Here is a 24,057-nt window from a genome sequence, read left to right as displayed (position 1 = left end):
ACAAACCTAGATCAATGTATACCTGTTTATGATGCTATGATAAATTAAAATAAAACCTTTTCTTTTCAAACTTTTCTCTTCCAACATCAGTCAATTGCTACAACTCAATTATGTTTTATCAAGCGAGCAGATACACAGCAAATTGGCCAGTGTAACCTAGTTTACATTTTTCTGTGTAACATATATGTGGAAATGCAAATGTGCTACGCTAAATGCTAATAGTACTAGTTAAAACTAAAACGTTCATTAAAATACACATGCAGGGTATTTAATTAAAGCTACACTCGTTGTGAATCGAGGCAACAAGTCAGATTTTTAAAATGCTTTTCGGCGAAAGCATGAGAAGCTATTATCTGATAGCATGTAACACCCCAAAAGACCCGCAGGGGAGGTAAACAAAATAATTAGCATAGTCGTCGCTACACAAACCGCACAAATAAAATATAAAACATTCATTACCTTTGACCATCTTTTTGTTGGCACTCCTAGATGTCCCATAATCACTATTGGATCTTTTTTTAAATTAAATCGGTCCATATATAGCCTAGATATCGATCTATGAAAAATGTGCGATAAACGAAAAAAATAGCGTCTTATAACGTAACGTCATTTTTAAAATTAAAAACGTTGACGATAAACTTTCACAAAACACTTCGAAATACTTTTGTAATGCAACTTTAGGTATTAGTACACGTTAATAAGCGATCAAATTGATCATGAGGCGATGTATATTCTATATGGGGTACGACTGGAAATAATGTCCGGGTAAATCTCAACCAAAATATCCGGTCGGAGACCTGAACAAATGGCTCGTCTCTTCTTCGTTTGACCAAGAAACAAAGCCTAGGCAAATGACAAGACTGTTGACATCGTGTGGAAGCTGTAGGAATTGCAATCTCGGCTCCAGGTAATTTGCTTTCCCATAGACAATTCATGCAAGTGGCGCATTGATATATTTTCCAATTTTCAGTGATCAGAAATTTTCTGTGTAACATTTCTAGTGTTGATACAGGAATTAAATTAACTTTGTAAGACAAAAGCATTTTCGGCAATTAAACGAAACTAAACATTATTTTAAAAAAGCTATATATTAATATGTTTTTTAACACTGTAGTTTGTTTACAAGAATGATAGCTGGACTTTTAGTGTATGGTTGACACAGCTTGTTGGCCATTAGCCAATCAGTTTTTTTTCAACGAGTTCAAAGCATGTGAATGCATCAAACTGATATTTACGACTTCACAACTGGTAATTACTCATTACCATGCCCATAGTTATCATATTTCCCAGCATACTCTGCTGCAGATATATTATGTGTTTTTGCATGTACTGTATATTGATTGATGAATCTTACAGTATTCTACTTAAAGTTAATTTACACATTTTTCAGTTTGTTAGATTTGTTACTGATATGGTTGTTCCAGTTTAAATGGTTTAGGTAGTCTCCTTTTGAGGGTTAATAAAACATTCCAACTGTTGGATATTCTAACTCTGGCTGAATTCCAATAGGAATTACACATCACTTGCAAGCCAGCATAATGTGCCTTGCAGGCCTGATGTGGCCTTTAAACCATTATTTTCAGGCCACTGTATGAGGGTAAAATTATTCCTTTAAAGTACGCCTTTATGATATAAGTAATGTATTGCCATAAAGAGTTGAATTTTAATGATAACATTCACATAGGACATGGGTGGTCAAACTACGGAAGGGGCGGTGCAAATAAAGATTTTGTTTGAAGGATGTCTGTGAGCATAACAGAACTCATATGGCATGCAAAAACCTGAGAGAAATCCAACCAGGAAGTGGGAAATCTGAGGTTTGTAGTTTTTCAACTCATCGCCTATCAAATATACAGTGTCTATGGGGTCATATTGCACTCACTAAGGCTTCCACTAGATGTCAACAGTCTTTAGAACATTGTTTGAGGATTCTACTGTGAAGTAGGGGCGATTGAGAGCTGATTCAACCAGAGGTCTGGCAGAGTGGCATGAGCTGATCACCTGCGTTCTATTGCATTTCTAAAGACAAAGGAATTATCCGGCTGGAACATTATCGAAGATTTATGTTAAAAACATCCTAAAGATTGATTCTATACCTCGTTTGACATGTTTATACGAACTGTAATATACGTTTTTGAACTTTTCCTCTGAACTTTCGCCATGACTTTCCCGCACCTCGTGAGTTTGGATTTGTTTACTAAACACGCTAACAAAAGGAGGCATTTGGACATAAATGATGGATTTTATCGAACAAAACAAACATTTATTGTGGAACTGGGAATCCTGGGAGTGCATTCTGATGAAGATCATCAAAGTAAATGAATATTTATAACGCTATTTCTGACTTTTACTGACTCCACAACATGGCGGGTATCTGCATTGCTTGTTATTGCTTGTTATTTTTTAAATCTGACACAGCGGTTGCATTAAATGTGTTGAGAATGTTTCAAAGCTAAGCAACTATCCTGAACTATTCCCAGAAAGTTGTGGGAAAGTTGTATACAAAACACCTTAGGAATAAAGGTTAAATAAAATAAAAAATAATTAACCGCGCCCTCACCCAGCTCTAAAAACAAATATGGTTTTCAGAACATGATATTCTAGCTGGGACCTCCCTTTCTGTTTATGAAACTACACCAGTAATATAGACACAACAAGCACAGCATATTCCTGATATTTAACTGTATTCTGAAAAAGACAGACTTCTATGAGAATCTAGGGCTTTCTGTTAAATTTACAATGTTACAGCTTTCATTTGTGGTCATACGGTTGGATTTGTCAGAATGCCAGGGCTTTGAAGAGAAGACTTACCCCTCTCAGGTGGAAATGGGAGATTATGTTCCACATCCCTCTTTGCTGTTGAGCTCCGTGTTCTGCCATAGAGGAAGGCATGGGATACATAAGGGAGAGTTCAGATTCCTCCTGACTGGTCTTGTGTGACTGTTGCAGTAGCCTCTTTACCTCTCTGCTTGACGAACACTGGCTAAGCACACCGCCAAACAGACAGGTCAGAGCAGGTACCGTCGAACTGTTTCTCATGCTGGGTCTGCCGATTCAAATCCTACTGAGTGCGTCAGTGTGTGTGTGTGTGTGTGTGCACAGTTGTGTCTGTATTCTTGTGTGAGCACATGTGTAAAATAGTCCATTCTGATGGTGACTACTCCCCTGAAGGTACTGTGGGATTTTCTGAGCACATCGTACTCAGTTGGGAAATGCTTAGTAGCTCAGAAATAAAAGATACATTTGAGAGAGGACAGGAAAAGTGGGGAGGGGAGGAGTGGAGGAAAGAGTAGTGATAGGGGGGAGATACTATTTTTGCACTTGTTAGCTGTTCCTGCACAGAAACTCCAGTATTTTTCTTCATAGCTTGTTCTCCATCTTCTTTTTAAATATGGAGGCAATTTTGTTTCAGCACTTTTATTTCCATGACTGATCAAAACAATTGGTTATTATGAAATTGTGGAGAAAAGGGGGTAAAAAGTAAATACAAAAACTTGTTTTCTCATGGCTCTCTCTTGTCCCTCTCCAGAAGACACATTTTGAGCAATATGTTTGGAACATCGAATTGCAATAAAATCACAGCATCAAATCGCAAAACATATCGTATTGGCACCTACGTACGTATCGCTAACGTGGTATCGTGTAGCCCTAAAAGACAGTGAAGGAAAAAAACATGAAACTAAGGAGTGATGAAAGAGTGGGAAGAAAGAGGAAAGGAATGATATGGGGAGCAAATAAAAGGCAGGGAAGGAGAGAGGTAGAAAGTTATTGGAATAATGACAGGGAAAGACAAAAATGCATTATAATCAGCATGGGTCATAAACACATTACAGAGAAATGGTAACAGACCGATGCAGTGTGTGGGCTTCTATTACTCCTTTATACAAAGAATGAGTGCCAATATGAGAGAGGGATGGAGGGAAGGAACGCAAGTGGGGAGAAAGCAAGACAGGGAAGAGAGGGAGAGGGAGAAGGAGGGGAGCAGATGCCAGCCATATTGTTGAGAACTAAGGTATAGGAAGATAGTCCCCAGGACTACTCAAACGTGTAATCTACCCAACAAGATCCAGATGATTTCTAACGCATCCCTCTCGTAAAACTTGCTCATGCATAAAGAGCAGGGCTCTTTATTCTGGCATCGGCAGGACTGTATATGTACAGTATGTGTGTGAGGGTAAGGAGGTGTGATGCATGCAGCATAGGCCTCCATGCAGTAGTACTGCCCCAAGCTGTGCCAAAATTGAACCACACTAACTGGAAAATATGCAGCTCTGTGGTGGGAATGACGATTGGTCTGGCCAGCTGTTCAGTCAGAGTTCAACACTGAAATGTACATCCTGAGCAGCAGATTGGCTGAGTAGAGCCTCACCACTTCCTTTCCCCTCCCTCTTTCTGCCAAGACGATGATGTATTGACCCTCCATCGGGGTCATCACATCCAGGCCCAGTATCACCCGCAGCAGATGGTACAGTAGGAAGGAACTAGCAACGCTTCGCAGTAGTACCATAGCTAAATATTGGCTAAGGCATACTGCATTTCTACACAATTTATAAACTATAAAATGTTATTTGGACAACAGCAAAAACAAACAAAAATGACTACAGCCATTAATTATCGCTGCAATATTCGGTTTAAAGGTCTATGGAATAGCGTGAGTAAAGGTATGTGGATTTAAAATACTTAAGTATCAAAAGTAAATGTATTTGGTAATATATACTTCATTATCAAAAGCAAAAGTATAAATCATTTCAAAATCCTTATATTAACCAAACGGCACAATCTTAATTTGTTTTACATTTACAGATAGCCATTGCATGATTCGGACCATTTTAATATGCTGCTAATGTAACGAGTACTTTTGGGTATCAGGGGAAATGTATGAAGTAAAAAGTGCATTATCTTCTTCAGGAATGTAGTGAAGCAAAAATAAAATGTGTCAAAAATACCCCCCAAAACTACTTAAGTAGTGTTTTAAAGGCGCTTTTACTTACAAGACTGGTGTTTTCCCAGTCATCTGTAATAATGATTAACAGACAGTGCTGATGTCATCTTGCGTGGACTTACAGTTTGTTGTCATCTTGCTGCAGGTCTCTTTCAGGACATCCACCTCTCCTGCAAACGGTTCTTGTGGTCTTGGACATTTCTGGTCAGATCATCCATTATTTTGGTAGTTGAGTCCACCAGTATTTGGACAAAGCTCTTGAAGCTATTTTCCTGTTTCTGTAACAACTGCTTGTAGACATCTTTTTGTTTATTTAAAAGATCATGCACCTGTGATAGCGAAACACTGTCCTCTCCATTACTCCAACCTACTTTAACTTTCTGTTGCATGATGGTAGCAATGGTCGATGGAAACAGCAACAAGCAGCAGGGATTTAAACAGCCACAAGCCCGGGACTATCCGCGGTCCCAGCCACAAAAGGGCTAACCGCGTCGCGGGCTGTGTTCAAACTGCCAAGGAAACGTGGCTAGCTTAGGCTAGCTGCTTCACCTAGCAGTAGCTCTTCAGACTTTAGGGTTTGGCAGTATCCTGGGACAGATAGAAGTGGTCCCAGCAACTGAGGCTAACCGTGTCGCAAATTAAACGGGTAGGCTAGTAAACAAGCACGTTTTCAAGGAAAAACTTTTTTTTTAAACATTAAAAACAACAAATTGTTCCGAGTTCAGCATGCACCCTCATGATAAACTGTAAGGGCCAAACTAACAGTAATTGGTTGTGATGCTTACCGGACTGTAGATTGGTAGACAAGATCTTCCCGTTTGCGGTAGTCCTCCATATGAGAGTAATTGGTATTAAACATAGCATCGTAGGTGAAGATTTTCTGCTTAATGGTGCCCCCGTCTGTGACCTGTCAAGTGAAAAGAGAAAGAATTAATCAAATAATATGGTCTATAATACATGGAACAGATATTTCTATACCCACGGACCTACCCTATGCATAAACCTGTGTTCTGCTCCAATTAAATATATTATAAAACTTTGCTCAGAGGCAAACTTAGTACCCTGGCCATCAATTATCTAATTCATCAATTTAATGCCACGTTAAGGTGTTTTTTCTATCTTAAAGGGGGAGTGAGGAAGAGTCTTTCAAGCTAATTCTGAAAACTGCCAACATATGAAATCAGTGTGACACTCACTTATATAGCTTTAGGTATGTGCCCATGTATACAGCCGAGTCTTAATAAAGAGTGATGCTCTGCAGCGTTCTGTAGGTGTCAAGGAGTCAGAGGTCATTGGCTTGTGACGAGATATTGCGAAGGTGGGGATATATTCAAAACAACATAGTCTCATTTTGCATCCACTCCTCTTTTTTTTGTGCTGCATGGTAAATGATGGAGCAATACTCTCCTCTCTAATATTCACAGGGGAGAGGAAGTCACTTAGCATTTGAATGACTGTGATTTCTCTACTCCTCAGCGCCACAGACAGACGTAAAGAAAAAGGGTGACAGGATTTTAATGGAACCGCTAATGCCGCTTTGAAGGAGGAAATTGTTGGGGGGCTAGGGATCTTTCTTCCCTTCGCCACTCAAAATGCCATCGCCCGCTTCCTAATCCAATCCCCTCAGAGGTAAATAAGGCCTATGTGATTAGTTCCTGCATAATGTACACAACACCTCACGAGGGGACAGTACTGGGTAATTACTTTATTTGAGTGAATAATTCCCGGTGCCCCATAAATGTCTGTGGGACAACTCATCACCTCTCTGCCTCTAGGGGAAGGGAGCTAAATACCTCAGGCTGTTGCTAAATGATGGGGTACACAGAGGTAGAAGAGCTGAGAGGTAAACGTGCTGGAACAACAAATACTGTGGGTGGGTTTTAGAGTATGCAGAGCAGTTACACGCATGTGGGTGGCATTAGTGGATTACATTTACTTTCCTCTCCTGTAACAAATGTCCCACTAGGCACAGACGTCAGTTCAAGTTTTAATGTCACATGTACAAGCATAGTGAAATGGCTGTCTTGCTAGCAGCAGCATATATGATGATTGTATCTGAGTAGGTGTGTTTAGACTCAGTATAAATGTATGTGCTCATTATGTGTGTGTGTAGGCAAACAATGGTGTAAGTGTTTGTGTGTTGGAGTATCAGTGTGTGTAGTGTGTAGGGCCCTGTGAGTGTGCATAGAGACAAAAACAATAAGAAAATACAAAGGCAACTCAGATAGTCCATGTAGCCATTCTGTTAGCTATTTAGCAATCTTATGGCATGGTGATAGAATTTTTCAGGAGCCTGTTCAGAACCCTAACTCTAACCATAATTCAACATCTATGCCACGTTGGTTCAACATAATTGAAATGACATGGAAACAATGTTTATTCGATCAGTGTGTGACCGGTGGGGTGGGTGACATCACATGTTCATTGGTATGGAAGATGAATTGCAGGGAGGTGTAATCAGTGAAGGTCACCAGGACCCACTGGTGGGGCTAGGGACCATGACCCTCCACAGGTAAAAAGTGTTCACTTGGCTTGGCCACAAACAGAATTTCCTTCCCTTTCCTAATGAATGCTTTGGCACCACATTCAAGGCCCCACGATTATTATAGCCATCTGTTCCTCTTTTAAATGTCAATTCAGTGATGTAGAGGCACACCGGCAAAGTGGCATCATTCTGAGGTTTACAGGGAGAGGCAACAGCAAAAGGTTTGCCGTTAAAAGCAGAGCCATGTTGGAAAATTGTACTTTCCCACCAACCTGCTCTGTTCCTGGATTGTAGCGATTGTAGAAATACTGTAAGAGGTATTTCTGTCTGACATCACTGTACAACAAAGCATGGAAAAAGTATAAGTGCTCTGTGCAACTGAACACAAATATATCCGTTCTGAGTGAGTGGACAGAAACATGACGATGGTAAGTTAAACTCAGGGAAATGTGGTTAGTTTGAGATATAAAAGTTAGCTATCATAAAATAATATGACATTTAGCATAGTTTAATGACAATTATTTAGCAAGTTCAATGACAAGTTCAGGTCAATGACAAATACAGCATTCATAACATAGAAGGGTGTATTGTACACACCTGAAAAATTAGCATAAACGTGCTTAGTCAGAAAGTGCAAAATAAGCTTTATTCTACAGTATGTGCTTTAACAACAAGTGCACAAGGCCAGTATGAAAGTATCATGGCAACATTACAACTACCCTATAGGAACAGACTCACTGCACTCCCAGTACTACAGTAACACTGTCCCTGGTGCTGAGTCATGAGGCTTTCAAAAAGCCTAATGATAATGCTCTCTGGGCCCTGAAGTACTATACAGAGGTGTGTAAAATTGACATTTTCAGCCCCTCTCTCTTTTCACAGTCCATCTAATCCAATAGACAAAACAACACCTGTCTCACAATGGACTCATCAGTGGACAGACCCTGTTCCCAGAGAAGGGACAGCTTTGTGGTGTGAGTGAGAGAGAGTGAGAGAAAGAGACATATGGAGACAGACAAGAGTGAGGGGCGAAGGCGAGAGGTAGAGGAGCACTCTTTGATGGTAGAAAAACACGGTTTCCAGGCCATGATTTACCGAGGCACGAACAAAGGCATCAAAGCCTATCCCAACACCTCTGCCATCTGGATTTATAAAAGACAGGCATGGGTGGGCACACCACTTCTCTTCCTCCCTCTGTGACCAGGAATGACCAAGGGACCAAAAGGGGAGAGGGGAAAAGGTAGCTGACAGGGGTTGAGGTTTGGGCACACACAGTAGAGCGTGCTACAAAGGGTCCTACAGTGACCTAGAGATATGATAGTGCAGTGATCTCTCCAGATGGAGAGTGAACCATATCCTACCTACTCTCTCTGCTGTGCTCCCTGTTGTTAGGATGCTGCTCCATTATTGAGGTCAGGCGAGGGAGGCCCAGGTCTCTGGGGTTAACCCCTTTTCCTCAGCTCATCAGAAATGTGCTTTTTTATAGGCCGCAGCTGAATCAGTCACAGGAGAGAATACAGCGAACTAGCTACAGTAACACTGCCGTCTAACTTGAGGAGTATAAACCAGAACACTTCAGGTCAATCTGGCATTCTTTCACATCACAACCATGACAAAGACTTGCATAACTAAACAAAGATAGACCACTGCCTGTCATTTCCAATGGGAATAAATGAGTCATAGTGGGCAGAAGAAGCAAGGAGGTGGGCAGAGCCAAGCGCAAGCTAGCAAAATCCTTTTTGTGCGTTCTAGCATACATCTGCATATTTCCGTTAGGAAACACCTCCTCTGTGAACTGTGCGTGTGCAAAGTGTGTGTGCAATGCAAAACTTAATTCGCTTGTGCAATGCAATTTTTTAAAAGGGTAAAGTTTACAAATCTTAGTCCACTCTGTTCATAACAGATTATACTTTTGGGAACAGAAAACTGTATTGAGATCAAATGTTCCATCGATGAGAATATTTGCAGAATGTCGGACAAAATCCATCTCATTCCATCTTCTCCCACTGCCAGCCAGAGGGCTTCCTCTCACTACCATATTTGGTAGTGAGTGGAAACGCCAAGTGGATGCTTCACATTTAGACATCTGGTGAATAATCTGTCCCATTGTTCTATCTGTCCCATGCAGTCTCCTCTACTGCTGTTACTATAGCTTAGGTGTGGGCTGAGAGGATAGATGGAAAGGATCACTTACTTTCTGGGAACATTTCACATGAAATTGTACTTTTACAAAAATTCTCACTTGGTATTTTTAAATCTACAGGGAGGCGGAGCAATAGTAGCTTCTGGATCAATCGGCTGTTAGTTGTGAATAATGAATGGGAATAAGACACAGAGCAGTCATAATAACTCTTTAGCTGCTCCATTTAGCTGTTCAACTGAGGCCTCAAAGGAGGCCTAAATGGGAAGCTACACTAAACAAAGAAAACAACCAGTATAACAAGACATGGTATATTCTCTGAAATCATTTGTTAAGGCACAGCGATAACGATAAAACATTTCACTTATACAAAGCAGAAGAGCTTCACCTTAATGGCAGTCAGTGGTGACAGCTGTCAACACAGAATGCTGCAGTGGGTTGTCCACTGATCCTGTTAAGATGGGGTGTGCTGCAATGCTTTACTCAGTACGTGTGGTGCTGGGTAATGAATCCTGTAAGTAAACATTGTTCAGCTGTACAGTCATCCAACCTAGTTAGTGCTCCACCCTGTTAACCTGTAGATGTACTGGACTGTCTGCTGCATGTGGCCTCCTGCTGGGCCCTGAGGGTCACACAACCTGTTTAAGGGGATTTCACGGACCAGATGGCACGCTCCGCTCCTACTTACCTCCTCTCCTCCCTCCATCGCTCAGTCTCTGCTCCCCGCAGGAAGGAAAATATGCTAATTAAACCATGTTTTTCATAGATGACGCACACATTCTTCCATTCACATAGATGTTGGTGACCCTACTTTATCATTCTGACGAAGATGGTCTGTGCTTTGACAGATAAAAAGGCTTTGGTGGTGCGGTAGTTCAGTCATGTCACACGTGAACTAAGAAAGGGGAGTTTTGCTTTTATGTCTGTAACAGAAAGCAACAGGGAATCTGATGCACATTGCGGTCCTTTATTCCATATAGAGCCAACTACTGCAACTGACGTTTTTCAATGCAATGTAAATAACCATGAGCTTGATTGCTTGGGATCCCTTAGTGTGAGCAAATACACCAGCCAGAGATGACTATCAGCGTGGTGGATATTTTCGCTCGCCTGTTATCTATGTCACATTCTCTCTGCATGCTATCACTCATTTTCATCCCAATTTAACAGAGTAGCACTGGCTTGCGATTGCCTAAGGCTTGGTTTGGCAGATTGGCATGCAGGGATTAAAGCTGTGGCTTCATGAATCTGTGTCACCAACAGGGAGGACCAAGCCTTGTTTGCAACCATGTGTGGGCGAGGCAGAGGTAGGTTGGGGGAAACAGTGTGGAGGTCAACCAACCTATTTCAGGGAATGACATGCAGGTTGAAAAACAATGCACAAGGGCCTACTAAAAGTGCCCATCTACAGCCATTAGACAAGGCAATTGAGAAGTGGTTATTAATGTTGTCAGTGACAGGGAGACAGCCTGATTGTGGCCAGATATTTAGCGTGCAATGAGATCAAAGCAAACCAGACCTGAAGGAGACTGCTGGTCTGGATCAGATATTATGCGTATACCATGACTCTCTACTTAACCCCCTGACAAAAAGAGAGTTGGACCAGAGCAAGAACAATATGAACCCTTCCCCTCACTCTAGAAAAAGCATTTTGTTTTTAAATGAAATCCGAGCCAAAGTTGGCAGGATCAGAGCTTTAGCTGTAGAACGGAAGGCACCGAACACAAAATGAGTTCCAAATAGCTCCCACACCTATCAAAAAGTTAACTCTGCCATCCCATGGATATCGTAAAGAGAGGGTTGAATAAATACAGTATACTGCTGCAAATACCGTGAGTAATACAGGACTTGGTGCTACTTAGCGGACCGAAAATGTAGCCTTGGTGCATTACTAACATCACATGATTTAGAATTTTTGTCCTTGGGGAACCAAGTTAGACCAAGGATTTTTTACAAATGCCTCAGCAACTCTTATAAACATCACATATTAAGCAGCACCAGAAGGTCACAAATAATAACATTAAAGTGGAAAAACAAGAAAGCCTTAACTTAGCATAACTGCAGAAGTGAATGATATGTTGTGTATTACAGTGTTTCTATCTGAAAACAAAGGGGATGATCAAGGACAGGTGGATAATGAAATACAGCTTCATGTCAAAGTGAAAACATAATTTTGTGCACTTGTTGTAAGGGTTTTCTAGGTGTGGTGAAGGAGAGTCGGGCCAAAACGCAGCGTGTAGATTGCGATCCATGTTTAATCAAACAAACGTAAACACGAAATAACACAAACACTACAAAACAATAAACGTAACAAAACCCAAAACAGCCTATACTTGTCAACTAACACAGCGACAGGAACAAAGACACTCAGGACAATCACCCACGACAAACTCAAAGAATATGGCTGCCTAAATATGGTTCCCAATCAGAGACAACGATAAACACCTGCCTCTGATTGAGAACCACTCCAGACAGCCATAGACTTTGCTAGATACCCCACTAAGCTACAATCCCAATACCAACACCAAAACCCCAAGACAAAACACACCACAATACAAAAACCCCATGCCACACCCTGGCCTGACCCAATACATGAAGATAAACACAAAATACTTCGACCAAGGCGTGACACTTGTCCTTAAAGTTGAACTAAGCAGAAATTGCTCCGCCATTTCCTGACTGCTAAAAATCTCCAAAGAAGTTACATATTACCACTTTAATCTGTTTAATCAATGAGCACTAATTAAGTGAACCCAGGACTACACACTCACACCTTCCTCTAATTTGGAATTAATCATCAGACATCCAGTGGACGTCTTCTCTCTCTCATCTCCACGTACAGCAGCAATGTCACCAGAGGACTAGACTTATGGAGTCAGCACGTTCCACACTTGGCTTACATGAAGTCTGGAGCCATTTAAGTTGAACTAAGTATCAAATCAAAGCTTGCAAAGCTACCAGTAATTTACTAAAGTGACAGGTAATCTATGGCAGTCTATGGTAACTTTGGTAATTAATACTTTAATGATAAAAAAATATATATATATTAATATTTGTGCAGTACATATTTTTTATACACTATCTGTGTTCATGTTGTCCATATAGTAGACAAACCATATGGTTCAAAAGAAAATGGCCTGATAAATGAAAAAATTATCTAATTAACAATGGCATTATTTTCTATTAACTCTGCAACTCGTCCAACTATTGCATTTTTTCACAACTACCACCAGTTTGGCCTCAAAACATTTACAACACAGACATATTGACATAGTAACATAAATAAAAGTTTGTAAAAAATAGATATTCTGAAATCTACCAATGGTATTCACTAAATTGATGGTTTATATTTAGGATAATGTTTAATGGCTTTGTCATTCGGCTTTGTCATTGTTTTTTGAAAGTCAACTTATTACATTTAAAATATATATATTTTACATGTAAGAAGGCCACAGAGAGGGCCAGAGACATTAATAGACACCTGTGATAATTTGTTATCAGTATAAAAGACACCTGTCCACAACCTCAAACAGTCACACTCCAAACTCCACTATGGCCAAGACCAAAGAGCTGTCAAATGACACCAGAAACAAAATTGTAGACCTGCACCAGGCTGGGAAGACTGAATCTGCAATAGGTAAGCAGCTTGGTTTGAAGAAATCAACTGTGGGAGCAATTATTAGGAAATGGAAGACATACAAGACACTGATAATCTCCCTCGATCTGGGGCTCCACGCAAGATCTCACCCCATGGGATCAAAATGATCACAAGAACAGTGAGCAAAAATCCCAGAACCACACGGGGGGACCTAGTGAATGACTTGCAGAGAGCTGGGACCAAAGTAACAAAACCTACCATCAGTAACACACTACGCCATCAGGGACTCAAATACTGCAGTGCCAGACGTGTCCCCCTGCTTAAGGCAGTACATATACAGGCCCGTCTGAAGTTTGATAGAGAGCATTTGGATGATCCAGAAGAAGATTGGGAGAATGTCATAAGGTCAGATGAAACCAAAATATAACTTTTTGGTAAAAACTCACCTCGTCGTGTTTGGAGGACAAAGAATGCTGAGTTAAATCCAAAGAACACAATACCTACTGTGAAGCATGGGGGTGGAAACATCATGCTTTGGGGCTGTTTTTCTGCAAAAGGACCAGGACAACTGATCCGTGTAAAGGAAAGAATGAATGGGGCCACGTATCGTGTGATTTTGAGTGAAAACCTCCTATCAGCAAGGGCATTGAAGATGAAACGTGGCTGGGTCTTTCAGCATGACAATGATCCCAAACACCGCCCGGGCAATGAAGGATTGGCTTCGTAAGAAGCATTTCAAGGTCCTGGAGTGGCCTAGCCAGTCTCCAGATCTCAACCTCATAGAAAATCTTTGGAGGGAGTTGAAAGTCTGTGTTGCCCAGCAACAGCCCCAAAACATCACTGCTCTAGAGGAGATCTGCATGGAGGAATGGGCCAAAATACCAGCAACAGTGTGTGAAAACCTTGTGAAGACTTACAGAAAACGTTTGACCTCTGTCATTGCCAACAAAGGGTATATAACAAAGTATTGAGATAAACTTTAAAATATATATATATATATATATGTATTACTCCTTTTTCTCCTCAATTTCATGGTATCCAATTGTTTTAGCAGCTATTACCTTGTCTCATCGCTATAACTCCTGTACGGGCTCGGGAGAGACGAAGGTTGAAAGTCATGCGTCCTCCTATGCACAACCCAACCAAGCCACACTGCTTCATAACACAGCGCGCATCCAACCCGGAAGCCAGCAGCACCAATGTGTCAGAGAAAAGACCGTGCACCTGGCAAGCTTGGTTAGTGCGCTCTGCGCCCGGCCTGCCACAGGAGTCGCTGGTGCGCAATGAGACAAGGATTTCCCTACCGCCCAAACCCTCCCTAACCCGGACGACGCTAGGCCAATTGTGCATCGCCCCACGGACCTCCCGGTCGCGGCGGGTTACGACAGAGCCTGGGCGCAAACCCAGGGTCTCTGGTGGCGCAGCTGGCGCTGCAGTACAGCACCCTTAACCACTGCGCCACCCAGGAGGCATAGTGAAAATAAGTATTGACCAAATATTTATTTTCCACCATAATTTGCAAATAAATTCATAAAAAATCCTACAATGTGATTTTCTGGATTTTTTTTCTCATTTTGTCTGTCATAGTTGAAGTGTACCTATGATGAAAATTACAGGCCTCTCTCATATTTTTAAGTGGGAGAACATGCACAATTGGTGCCTGACTAAATACTTTTTTGCCCCACTGTATACAATTTCTCCTATTTTCCTCCTACCACTGCAGATGGGTGCGGGCTCACAAAGGCGTGCGAGCTGGAATACAGATGGTTTAAAAGACATCGGGGCACTGTGGACATGACAAGTCTGCATATATTTTGGAGATATACAGTTCCTATCCACCCCCCTCTATTCCTTATACACTCTAGATAGCTACATTTCCCATCTGCAACTGTTGGAAGCACAATATTAAGATGTTGTTATTCATTACATGGAAAAAGAGCAGGTTGGCTGAACAAAGGGCTGAAACAGATTTGGTGTTTAAGTAATTGTGAAGGTTTGCTTAGTTTGCACAGTTCTATACTTCATTGTAATGCTTATGTATTTAACGTGTTTCAAGGTTTAAAGTTTATTCGCCAAGTGCACAGGACACAACAGGTGTAAAACAGTACAATGAAACTCTTACCTTGAGAGCTCTTTCCCAACAATACAGTGATAATAATAATAATATAGATACTTGTGACTTTACTTTCATTTATTCTGATGACTGTATTTATCTAATCAACTATGTTTAATTGTTACCCGATTAAATTAAAAACATAACAATTAACTCATTAGGAATTTGGGGCACCAGAAGAGTGGTTGTTAAAGAGCTACCATCTTACCTATCACATCCATAAAACAGTCAATGTATTAATCATAACCTCGTATCATATCATCATTCTGAACAGTTGTAACCTCCTGCATCTACAAACCCCCCAGCCTTACTTATGATTCAGTACTACACAAATTGGTTTAATTATTTATTTACTAACTAACTAAATGGTAACACAGGAGAAACATACACACTTAATACAAATAAACAGGTCCCTAGCGGACTGACAGAACATGGCAGCTTGTTACAAAAGAGATAGAGAGGGCGAGATGGAGAGCGCAAGAGGGAGAGTGAGAGAGAGGGCGAGAGAGAATACTTTGGTACATTTAGAAGCTACTCTCACAGCAATCATATGCATTGCACACAAACCGCCGCCCGATTGGAGTAGGAAATCATGAAGATGTTTACATGTAAAGGCCTTGGTTTGCCAGGTATCTCTGTCAGAACCAAGCCTTCTTAGAAAGGGACTTGGTTGGACCTTTCTGCGGCTCGCTTGTAATGCTGTGATTCTCCAAAAGGGGTCCCTACGCATTTATTCTACTGTTGCTCTCCTCTTCTGTCGCCCTGCATCCGGCAACCCAACGTGTAGTCCTGAACAGAACTACAGAGCTCACTCTGCTTCCACTCGCTATGGAAGATGATTCTTTGAAGATAGGCTAGCCATACATATTGATGGTTCTCAGTGGGGTGATGAGAGTCGTAGAATATGATGGTTTGAAGAGTAGTAGAATGGTCCCGCATAAATACTATTTTCTAGATATTTTACTTAGTACAGCTACTCAGCCATACGAGTGATTGTCCGGGACGTGACGTTATCGTCTCTCATGTTGAGATTGAGTTCGAACCACTTTCGACATGAGCTGCAGCTAAATGTCTCTTTGGTCTGACATGTTCATTCTTAACCCACCGTTTTATACAGTTAATTCAAAACATTCCGGTCATGGGTGGTGCAGACAGTGAAACAACCAGACAGTGAAACAACCAGGATGCTCTCAACGGTGCAGCTGTAAAAGCAGCTGTAAAAGCAAATCCGCGATCGGAGGTCATCCAGTGACTATTAGTCAATAGATTGGAGGAAAGTAGTTGCTGGTTTCCCCTTCGCCTTAGTCTCAACAGGATGCCCAATCTCTTGACACTTTTTTGTCTGTTTTCTCTTGGGTGCCCCGAAGATTGGATCAGAGGTACATAAAGAGCTCAGTGGAAGTCGAAATTGAGGTTAGTAAGTGCCGAAATGATGTTCAAACTTTTTTTTCAGATCATAAGAAATGATAGCAAATAGATTTTGTGCAAAAATAGTAAAGATAAATGCCAAAATAATCACAAAATAGAAAAGTTGGGTCGGAGCTCTCAAGACGCCAGCCATATAGTAGGGCAACATCTTGTACACTCAATTAACACTTTGTTACTTTTTTACCAATGACTAAATAACAATTTCAGCTCTTCAATATTAATCTGCAGATGAAAAAACTAAATCCTGCCTATAATTCATTATTGCAATTTAAAAATATATATTGTATATAGAATTTCCAAATCAATGATGAATTTAATCTGTTGTAGCTATTTGGGTTACACCTATTAAAAGGCAGCATTGCCTCCCCATATGGGAAGTTTATCAGTAATCCAGTGGATGAATTTAGCTTTTATTAAGTTGTGATGAGGTGTCAGGCAGGTTACTGAGGGATTAACAAAAAATATTTGCACCAATCCTCCTTCACATTCTCAGTGCAACCACTGAATATGGATTCTTCCTGGGTTGGGGGAAATATTAATCAATCTGCAATGTGTTGAGCACAGGGGCTCATTTCATGCTTAAATACATAAACTTTCTAATCCCTAATGTGTTGTGGGCCCTAAGACATTCTTGAGTTAAATTGAGGAAGCAGACAGTGGTACACATTATTTACTAGTAATGCATGTTTTCAGGGTGACTTTGCATTCCTATTGAACTGAGTGCAGTACTTAATTATGAAACAAATATCGTCATTCAATATCAAATAGTTACATTTTTTTTCATTTTCACCACACGTCTAATCTGATGTTCCACTGTTTATATTTTTTTCTTGTGGTGTTGACTGAAGAGCTTTGGCGCTTTGGGGATATTCTCTGACAGCTAAGTGCACACCTAAGAGACTTGTGCTTTAAATTAGATGTAATGCTGTGATCTAAATAGAGACCAACTTCCAGACAGTAGGCTACCTAGTGTTTCTTGCCATAATGCAGCACTGATGAGCGCTAATGTCTCTGTGTTTTTCATCTGTAAACTGTTCCATTTACAGTGGGGAGAACAAGTATTTGAAACACTGCCAAGTTTGCAGGTTTTCCTACTTACAAAGCATGTAGACGTCTGTAATTTTTATCGTAGGTACACTTCAACTGTGTGAGACGGAATCTAAAACAAAAATCCAGAAAATCACATTGTATGATTTTTAAGTAATTCATTTGCATTTTATTGCATGACATAAGTATTTGATCACCTACCAACCAGTAAGAATTCCGGCTCTCACAGACCTGTTAGTTTTTCTTTAAGAAGCCCTCCTGTTCTCCACTCATTACCTGTATTAACTGCACCTGTTTAACTCGTTACCTGTATAAAAGACATCTGTCCACACACTCAATCAAACAGACTCCAACCTCTCCACAATTGCCAAGACCAGAGAGCTGTGTAAGGACATCAGGGTTAAAATTGTGGACCTGCACAAGTCTGGGCTGGGCTACAGGACAATAGGCAAGCAGCTTGGTGAGAAGGCAACAACTGTTGGCACAATTATTAGAAAATGGAAGAAGTTCAAGATGACGGTCAATCACCCTCGGTCTGGGGCTCCATGCAAGATCTCACCTCGTGGGGCATCAAAGATCATGAGGAAGGTGAGGGATCAGCCCAGAACTACACGGTAGGACCTGGTCAAGGATCTGAAGAGAGCTGGGACCACAGTCTCAAAGAAAACACACTACACCATCATGGATTAAAATCCTGCAGCGCACGCAAGGTCCCCCTGCTCAAACCAGCACATGTCCAGGCCCGTCTGAAGTTTGCCAATGACCATCTGGATGATCCAGAGGAGGAATGGGAGAAGGTCATGTGGTCCGATGAGACAAAAATATAACATTTTGGTCTAAACTCAACTCGCCGTGTTTGGAGGAAGAAGAAGGATGAGTACAAACCCAAGAACACCATCCCAACCGTGAAGCATGGACGTGGAAACATCATTCTTTGGGGATGCTTTTCTGCAAAGGGGACAGGACGAATGCACCGTATTGAGGGGAGGATAGATGGGCCATGTATCGCGAGATCTTGGCCAACAACCTCCTTCCCTGAGTAAGAGCACTGAAGATGGGTCGTGGCTGGGTCTTCCAGCATGGCAACTAAGGAGTGGCTCCGTAAGAAGCATCTTAAGGTCCTGGAGTGGCCTAGCCAGTCTCCAGACCTGAACCCAATAGAACATCTTTGGAGGGAGCTGAAAGTCCGTATTGCCCAGCGACAGCCCCAAACCTGAAGAATCTGGAGAAGGTCTGTATGGAGGAGTGGGCCAAAATCCCTGCTGCAGTGTGTGCAAACCTGGTCATGAACTACAGGCAACATATTATCTCTGTAATTGAAACAAAGTTTTCTGTACCAAATATTAAGTTCTGCTTTTCTGATGTATCAAATACTTATGTCATGCAATAAAATGCAAATTAATTACTTTAAAATCATACAATGTGATTTTTTGGATTTTTGACCTCTACATGCCTTGTAAGTAGGAAAACCTGCAAAATCGGCAGTGTATCAAATACTTGTTCTCCCCACTGTTTATAATTCCTCCAGTACAGTACATGATGCAAGTTGAGTTCTCACATATCAAGAGAGTTCATTAACAACAACATTGACAATTCCCTGAACCTTCCATTAATGCAATCAACGACTTTAATCATCCTGGTGTATACCTGCTCTACCAGAGAAAAATATGCCAAAATGTTTTTTGGTGTTGTCGCGCCTTGGTCTTAGTGTTTTCGTTGATTGTTTGGTCAGGCCAGGGTGTGACATGGGTTTGTTTTGTTGTATTTCGTATTGGGGTTTTGTGATTATTGGGATTGCGGCTGAGTAGGGGTGTTGTATGGGCTTGGCTGCCTGAGGCGGTTCTCAGAGTCAGGTGATTCTCGTTGTCTCTGATTGGGAACCATATTTAGGTAGTCTGGGTTTCGCTTTGTATTTTGTGGGTGATTGTTCCTGTCTCTGTGTAGTGTTTGCCAGATAGGCTGTAATAGGTTTCACGTTCCATTTGTTGTTTTGTATTTATTAGTTATTTCATGTATCGTTCCGTATCGTTCCGTTTTTTAACCACCACGCTGCATTTCGGTCCGACTCTCTTTTGACAAACGAAGAACGCCGTTCCAGGTGTGTTACTTTGAAACAATCACATTGCACTTCACCAAATAACTCAGCTTTGCATTCCACATTATATCCAGGAGAGCTAACCGGCATTTCTTAATTAAAAGGATGGCTCTCAAATAACAAAATGCTAATTAACAACGTTGGCACTGAGTAGCCAGAGTAGCCATTTGGAGCACACAAACCTGACAGCTACAAAAATATATTAATTGCCTATGACATGACAAGTAAACCAAATCAAGGGGTAAATTATTATTAGCAGGGGAAACCTGTTTATAATTACCCATAAAACAGTAACATAATAGGCTTGTTTTCTTGTCACAGGGAGATTTTTCAAGGCCTTCAAAGCTTCTTAACAGTAAGTAAAATGTGTCATTCACACTGCATTCAGTACATGGCAAACACAATGGTTGTCTTCAACGATCTGATTTTGTCCCCTATGTGGAATAAATGTCACAGTCTCTGGAGATGGAAGATAGAGAATTATTCAATTTCACTGCAAAGTGATTGAACATATTGCAGGATGGTATGTGATTTGAAGTGAAGGATTCTCAGTAGGCCAGCTTGGTATGAGGAGTAAGGCATCATACAATCACAGTGTGAGCTACTGAGGTACAGTTGGAGTGAGCACATCCGTAGCATTGACGCAAGACACACACAGACACACACACGTTTGTTTTACTATCCGCGTGGAGACCAAACAATTGATTCCCATTCAAAATCCTATTTTCCCTAAATCCTAAACCTATACTTAACCCCTAACCGTAAGCATAAAAATAGCCTTTTTCCTTGTGGGGACCGGCGAATATTCCTTATTTCTCATGTGGCACAAAGATAGTAAACCTCCATAAACACACATACACGCATTAGCACCCCTAGGCCACTAGAAGAAGATATTGCTTATATCTAAATAAATAAATATTCCCCCAGGGTTATGAGGCCTCCAGCTGTGTTGACATTAAAGGGCTTCTGAAGCGGCAGCCATGCTTTTGCTGAGGCAACACATTTTGCACAGCCCTGGTATGGTAGTCCAAAATAGTTCCGATTCAGGGCTCTGGGTGGAGGGATAACAGCATCAAAACTGTGCCGCTGGGCACCAGATCTGTCTGTCCTTGCATCATCCAGTCTGCTGTGATGGACAGGGACTCCGGTCCCCTCTGTGACCCACTGTGAGAGGAGTCTGGACAGGACAGGACGGCTAATCCGACAGGACTGGGAAGAAGACTGGGCAGCCATTTGATCTCTGCCCTCTCCCTGCAGGGCACATTCTCACTGCAAAGAGCCATCAGCTGGTCCAATGATGAGCAGCAGGCAGTAACCTCTCCACTGATCACAATTCACACTTTATAAGTCGGGGCATCCAACACGTGTGATCTGTTGACCCATAACCACACCAGTAGCCACGTCACTACCCCCCCCCCCCCCCTCCAGTCTATGGAGGCTCATTCAAAAAGGATCTTTAAAAGGGACTGGTGTTACTATCCACTGTAAAGACATAGTAATGGCTCCCAATGTGAGAGAAGAAGCAGAGAGAAAACGATGAGCGTGTCAATGGCGGAAATGTTTACTTGTGGCAATGAGAACATTAAACATGGCCTTGATTCAGATGAGTCTCACAGCTAAGGGGAGATAGGGTGGAGCAAAATCGTGTGGTGGACAACTTGTTACCGTCTCGGGACCAAAGAAATATGAACCGTGTTTGAGAGGCATTTTGGTCGTCTGGCGAGGGCTGGGGGGGATTTCAAAGCCCTGTGATCAAGCGGCACTGGCTAATGAAGTGAGAGACACATCACATGGCAGAGAGGGTGTAAGGTGTAAATGGGATGGAGGAAAAGTCTCTTTCTATCTATCTCATTCTTTCTTTCCCTCGCTCTACTTAACAAATCTCCTCTCATTAGTCTGTTTCCTAGTGTTGTGCACAACATTTCAAGTCTGCTGCAAGCAAGAGCTGTCAAATGAAAGTGTTAAAAAAACTATTGATTCCTTAGAGGGAGGTCTTGGGAAAAGATTCCAGAGCACAGTCAAATCACACACTGCAACTGTAAAACTCACATGAGGTAGCAGGCGAAAAACAGTGTCTGTCTTCTGAAGAAAACCATTACATGAGGTTAGCTGTCCTCAAGGTAGAGCCCACACTTGGTGCAGTGATTTTTGTCTGTGAATAGATGTTTTCTTCTCCATACTGATCTTCAAAGCATAAAAGGTAGCTATAACAATGTTTCAGTGGGGTTGGGAAAGCCTGAAAGCTAAAAGCATCCAAACATTCCCCATGGGAGGTCTAACAGACTAAACATGGAACAAAACTGTCAGACTAGTCAAGATAATAAAATGTTACCATAAATAAAGCTCCACAAACATTAAAGTCATACCTACCACCTGGACACAGAGAAACATTATTAAACAGTGCATTCGGAAAGTACTCAGACCCCTTGATGTTTTCAACATTTTGTTAGGTTACAGGCTTCTAAATCTACACACAACACCCCATAATAACAAAGCAGAAACAGGTTTTTAGACATGTTTGCTAATTTATAAATAAATCAAACGGAAATATGACATTTACATAAGTATTCAGACCCTTTACTCAGTACTTTGTTGAAGCACCTTTAGTCTTCTTGGGTATGATGCTACAAGCTTGGCACACCTGTATTTGGGGAGTTTCTCCCATTCTACTCTGCAGATCCTCTCAAGCTCTGTCAGGTTGGATGGGGAGCAATGCTGCACAGTTATTTTCAGGTCTCTTCTGAGATTTTCGATCGGGTCAAGTCCGTGCTCTGGCTGGGCCACTCAAGGACATTCAGAGACTTGTCCCGAAGCCACTCCTGCATTGTCTTGGCTGTGTGCTTAGGGTCTTGTCCTGTTTGAAGGTTGAACCTTTGCCCCAGTCTGAGGTCCTGGGCGCTCTGGAGCAGATCTTCATTAAGGATCTCACTGTACTTTGCTCCGTTCATCTTTGCCTCAATGCTGACTAGTCTCCCAGTCCCTGCTGCTGAAAAAACATGCCACCACCATGCTTCACCATAGGGATGGTGCCAGGTTTCCTCCAGACGTGACGCTTGGCATTCAGGCTAAAGAGTTCAATCTTGGTTTCATCAGACCAGATAATCGTGTTTTTTATGGTCTGAGAGTCTTTAGGTGCCTTTTGGCAAACTCCAAGTGGGCTGTCATGTGCCTTTTACTGAGGAGTGGCTTCCGTCTGGCCATTCTACCATAAAGCCCTGATTGGTGGAGAGCTGCAGAGATGTTTGTCCTTCTGGAAGCTTCTGGTTGGGCAACTCAAGGACATTCAGTCACTTGTCCCGAAGCCACTCCTGCTTTGTCTTGGCTTTGTGCTTAGGTTCGCTGTCTGTTAGAAGGTGAACCTTCGCCCCAGTCAGGTCCTGAGCACTCTGGACTAGGTTTTCATCAAGGATCTCTCGTGGCCATCGTACCTTGCACTTTCATATTTCCCCTCAATCCTGACTAGTCTCCCAGTCCCTGCTGCTGAAAAACATCCCCACAGCATGATTCTGCCAACACCATGCTTCACCATAGGGATGGTGCCAGGTTTCCTCCAGATGTGACGTTTGGCATTCAGGCCAAAGAGTTCAATCTTGGTTTCATCAGACCAGAGAATATTGCCTCTAATGGTCTGAGATTCTTTAGGCTGTCATCTGCCTTTTACTGAAGAGTGGTTTCCATCTGGCCACGCTACCATAAAGGCCTGATTGGTGGAGTGCTGCAGAGATGGTTGTCCTTCTGGAAGATTCCCCATCTCCACAGAGGAACTCTAGAGCTCTGTCAGAGTGACCATCCGGTTCTTGGTCACCTCCCTGACCAAGACCCTTTTCCCCCGATTGCTCAGTTTGGCCGGGCGACCAGCTCTAGGAAGAGCCTTGGTAGTTCCAAACATCTTCCATTTGAGAATAATGGAGGCCACTGTGTTCTTGGGGAGCTTCAATTCTGCAGGAAGTTATGCTGCAGAATGTTTTTGGTACCCTTCCCCAGATCTGTGTCTCAACACAATCCTTTCTCGGAGCTCAACGGACAATTCCTTCAATCTCATGGCTTGGATTTTGCTCTGACATGGACGGTCAACTGTGGGACCTTATATAGACAGATGGGTGCCTTTCCAAATCATGTCCAATCAATTGAATTTACCACAGGTGGACTCCAATCAAATTGTAGAAGCATCTCAAGGATGATCAATGGAAACAGGAATGCACCTGAGCT

At 41.9% G+C, this 24,057-nt stretch overlaps 1 protein-coding gene across 2 annotated transcripts in view; it reads right to left on the bottom strand.

Annotated features, from left to right (window-relative positions):
* LOC124031382 (immunoglobulin superfamily member 21-like) overlaps window positions 1-24,057 on the bottom strand; it is a 283,359-nt gene that overhangs the window by 126,957 nt on the left and 132,345 nt on the right. For both annotated transcript variants that reach the window (XM_046342539.1, XM_046342541.1), the window contains exon 3: window positions 5,728-5,849. In XM_046342539.1, the coding sequence (XP_046198495.1) occupies window positions 5,728-5,849 (122 nt within the window). The remainder of the gene's footprint in view (window positions 1-5,727; window positions 5,850-24,057) is intronic.

This window comes from Oncorhynchus gorbuscha, linkage group LG03 (assembly GCF_021184085.1).
Source record: "Oncorhynchus gorbuscha isolate QuinsamMale2020 ecotype Even-year linkage group LG03, OgorEven_v1.0, whole genome shotgun sequence".
In the NCBI taxonomy this organism is placed as follows: domain Eukaryota; kingdom Metazoa; phylum Chordata; class Actinopteri; order Salmoniformes; family Salmonidae; genus Oncorhynchus; species Oncorhynchus gorbuscha.
This window is presented reverse-complemented; position numbering and strand designations above follow the sequence as displayed.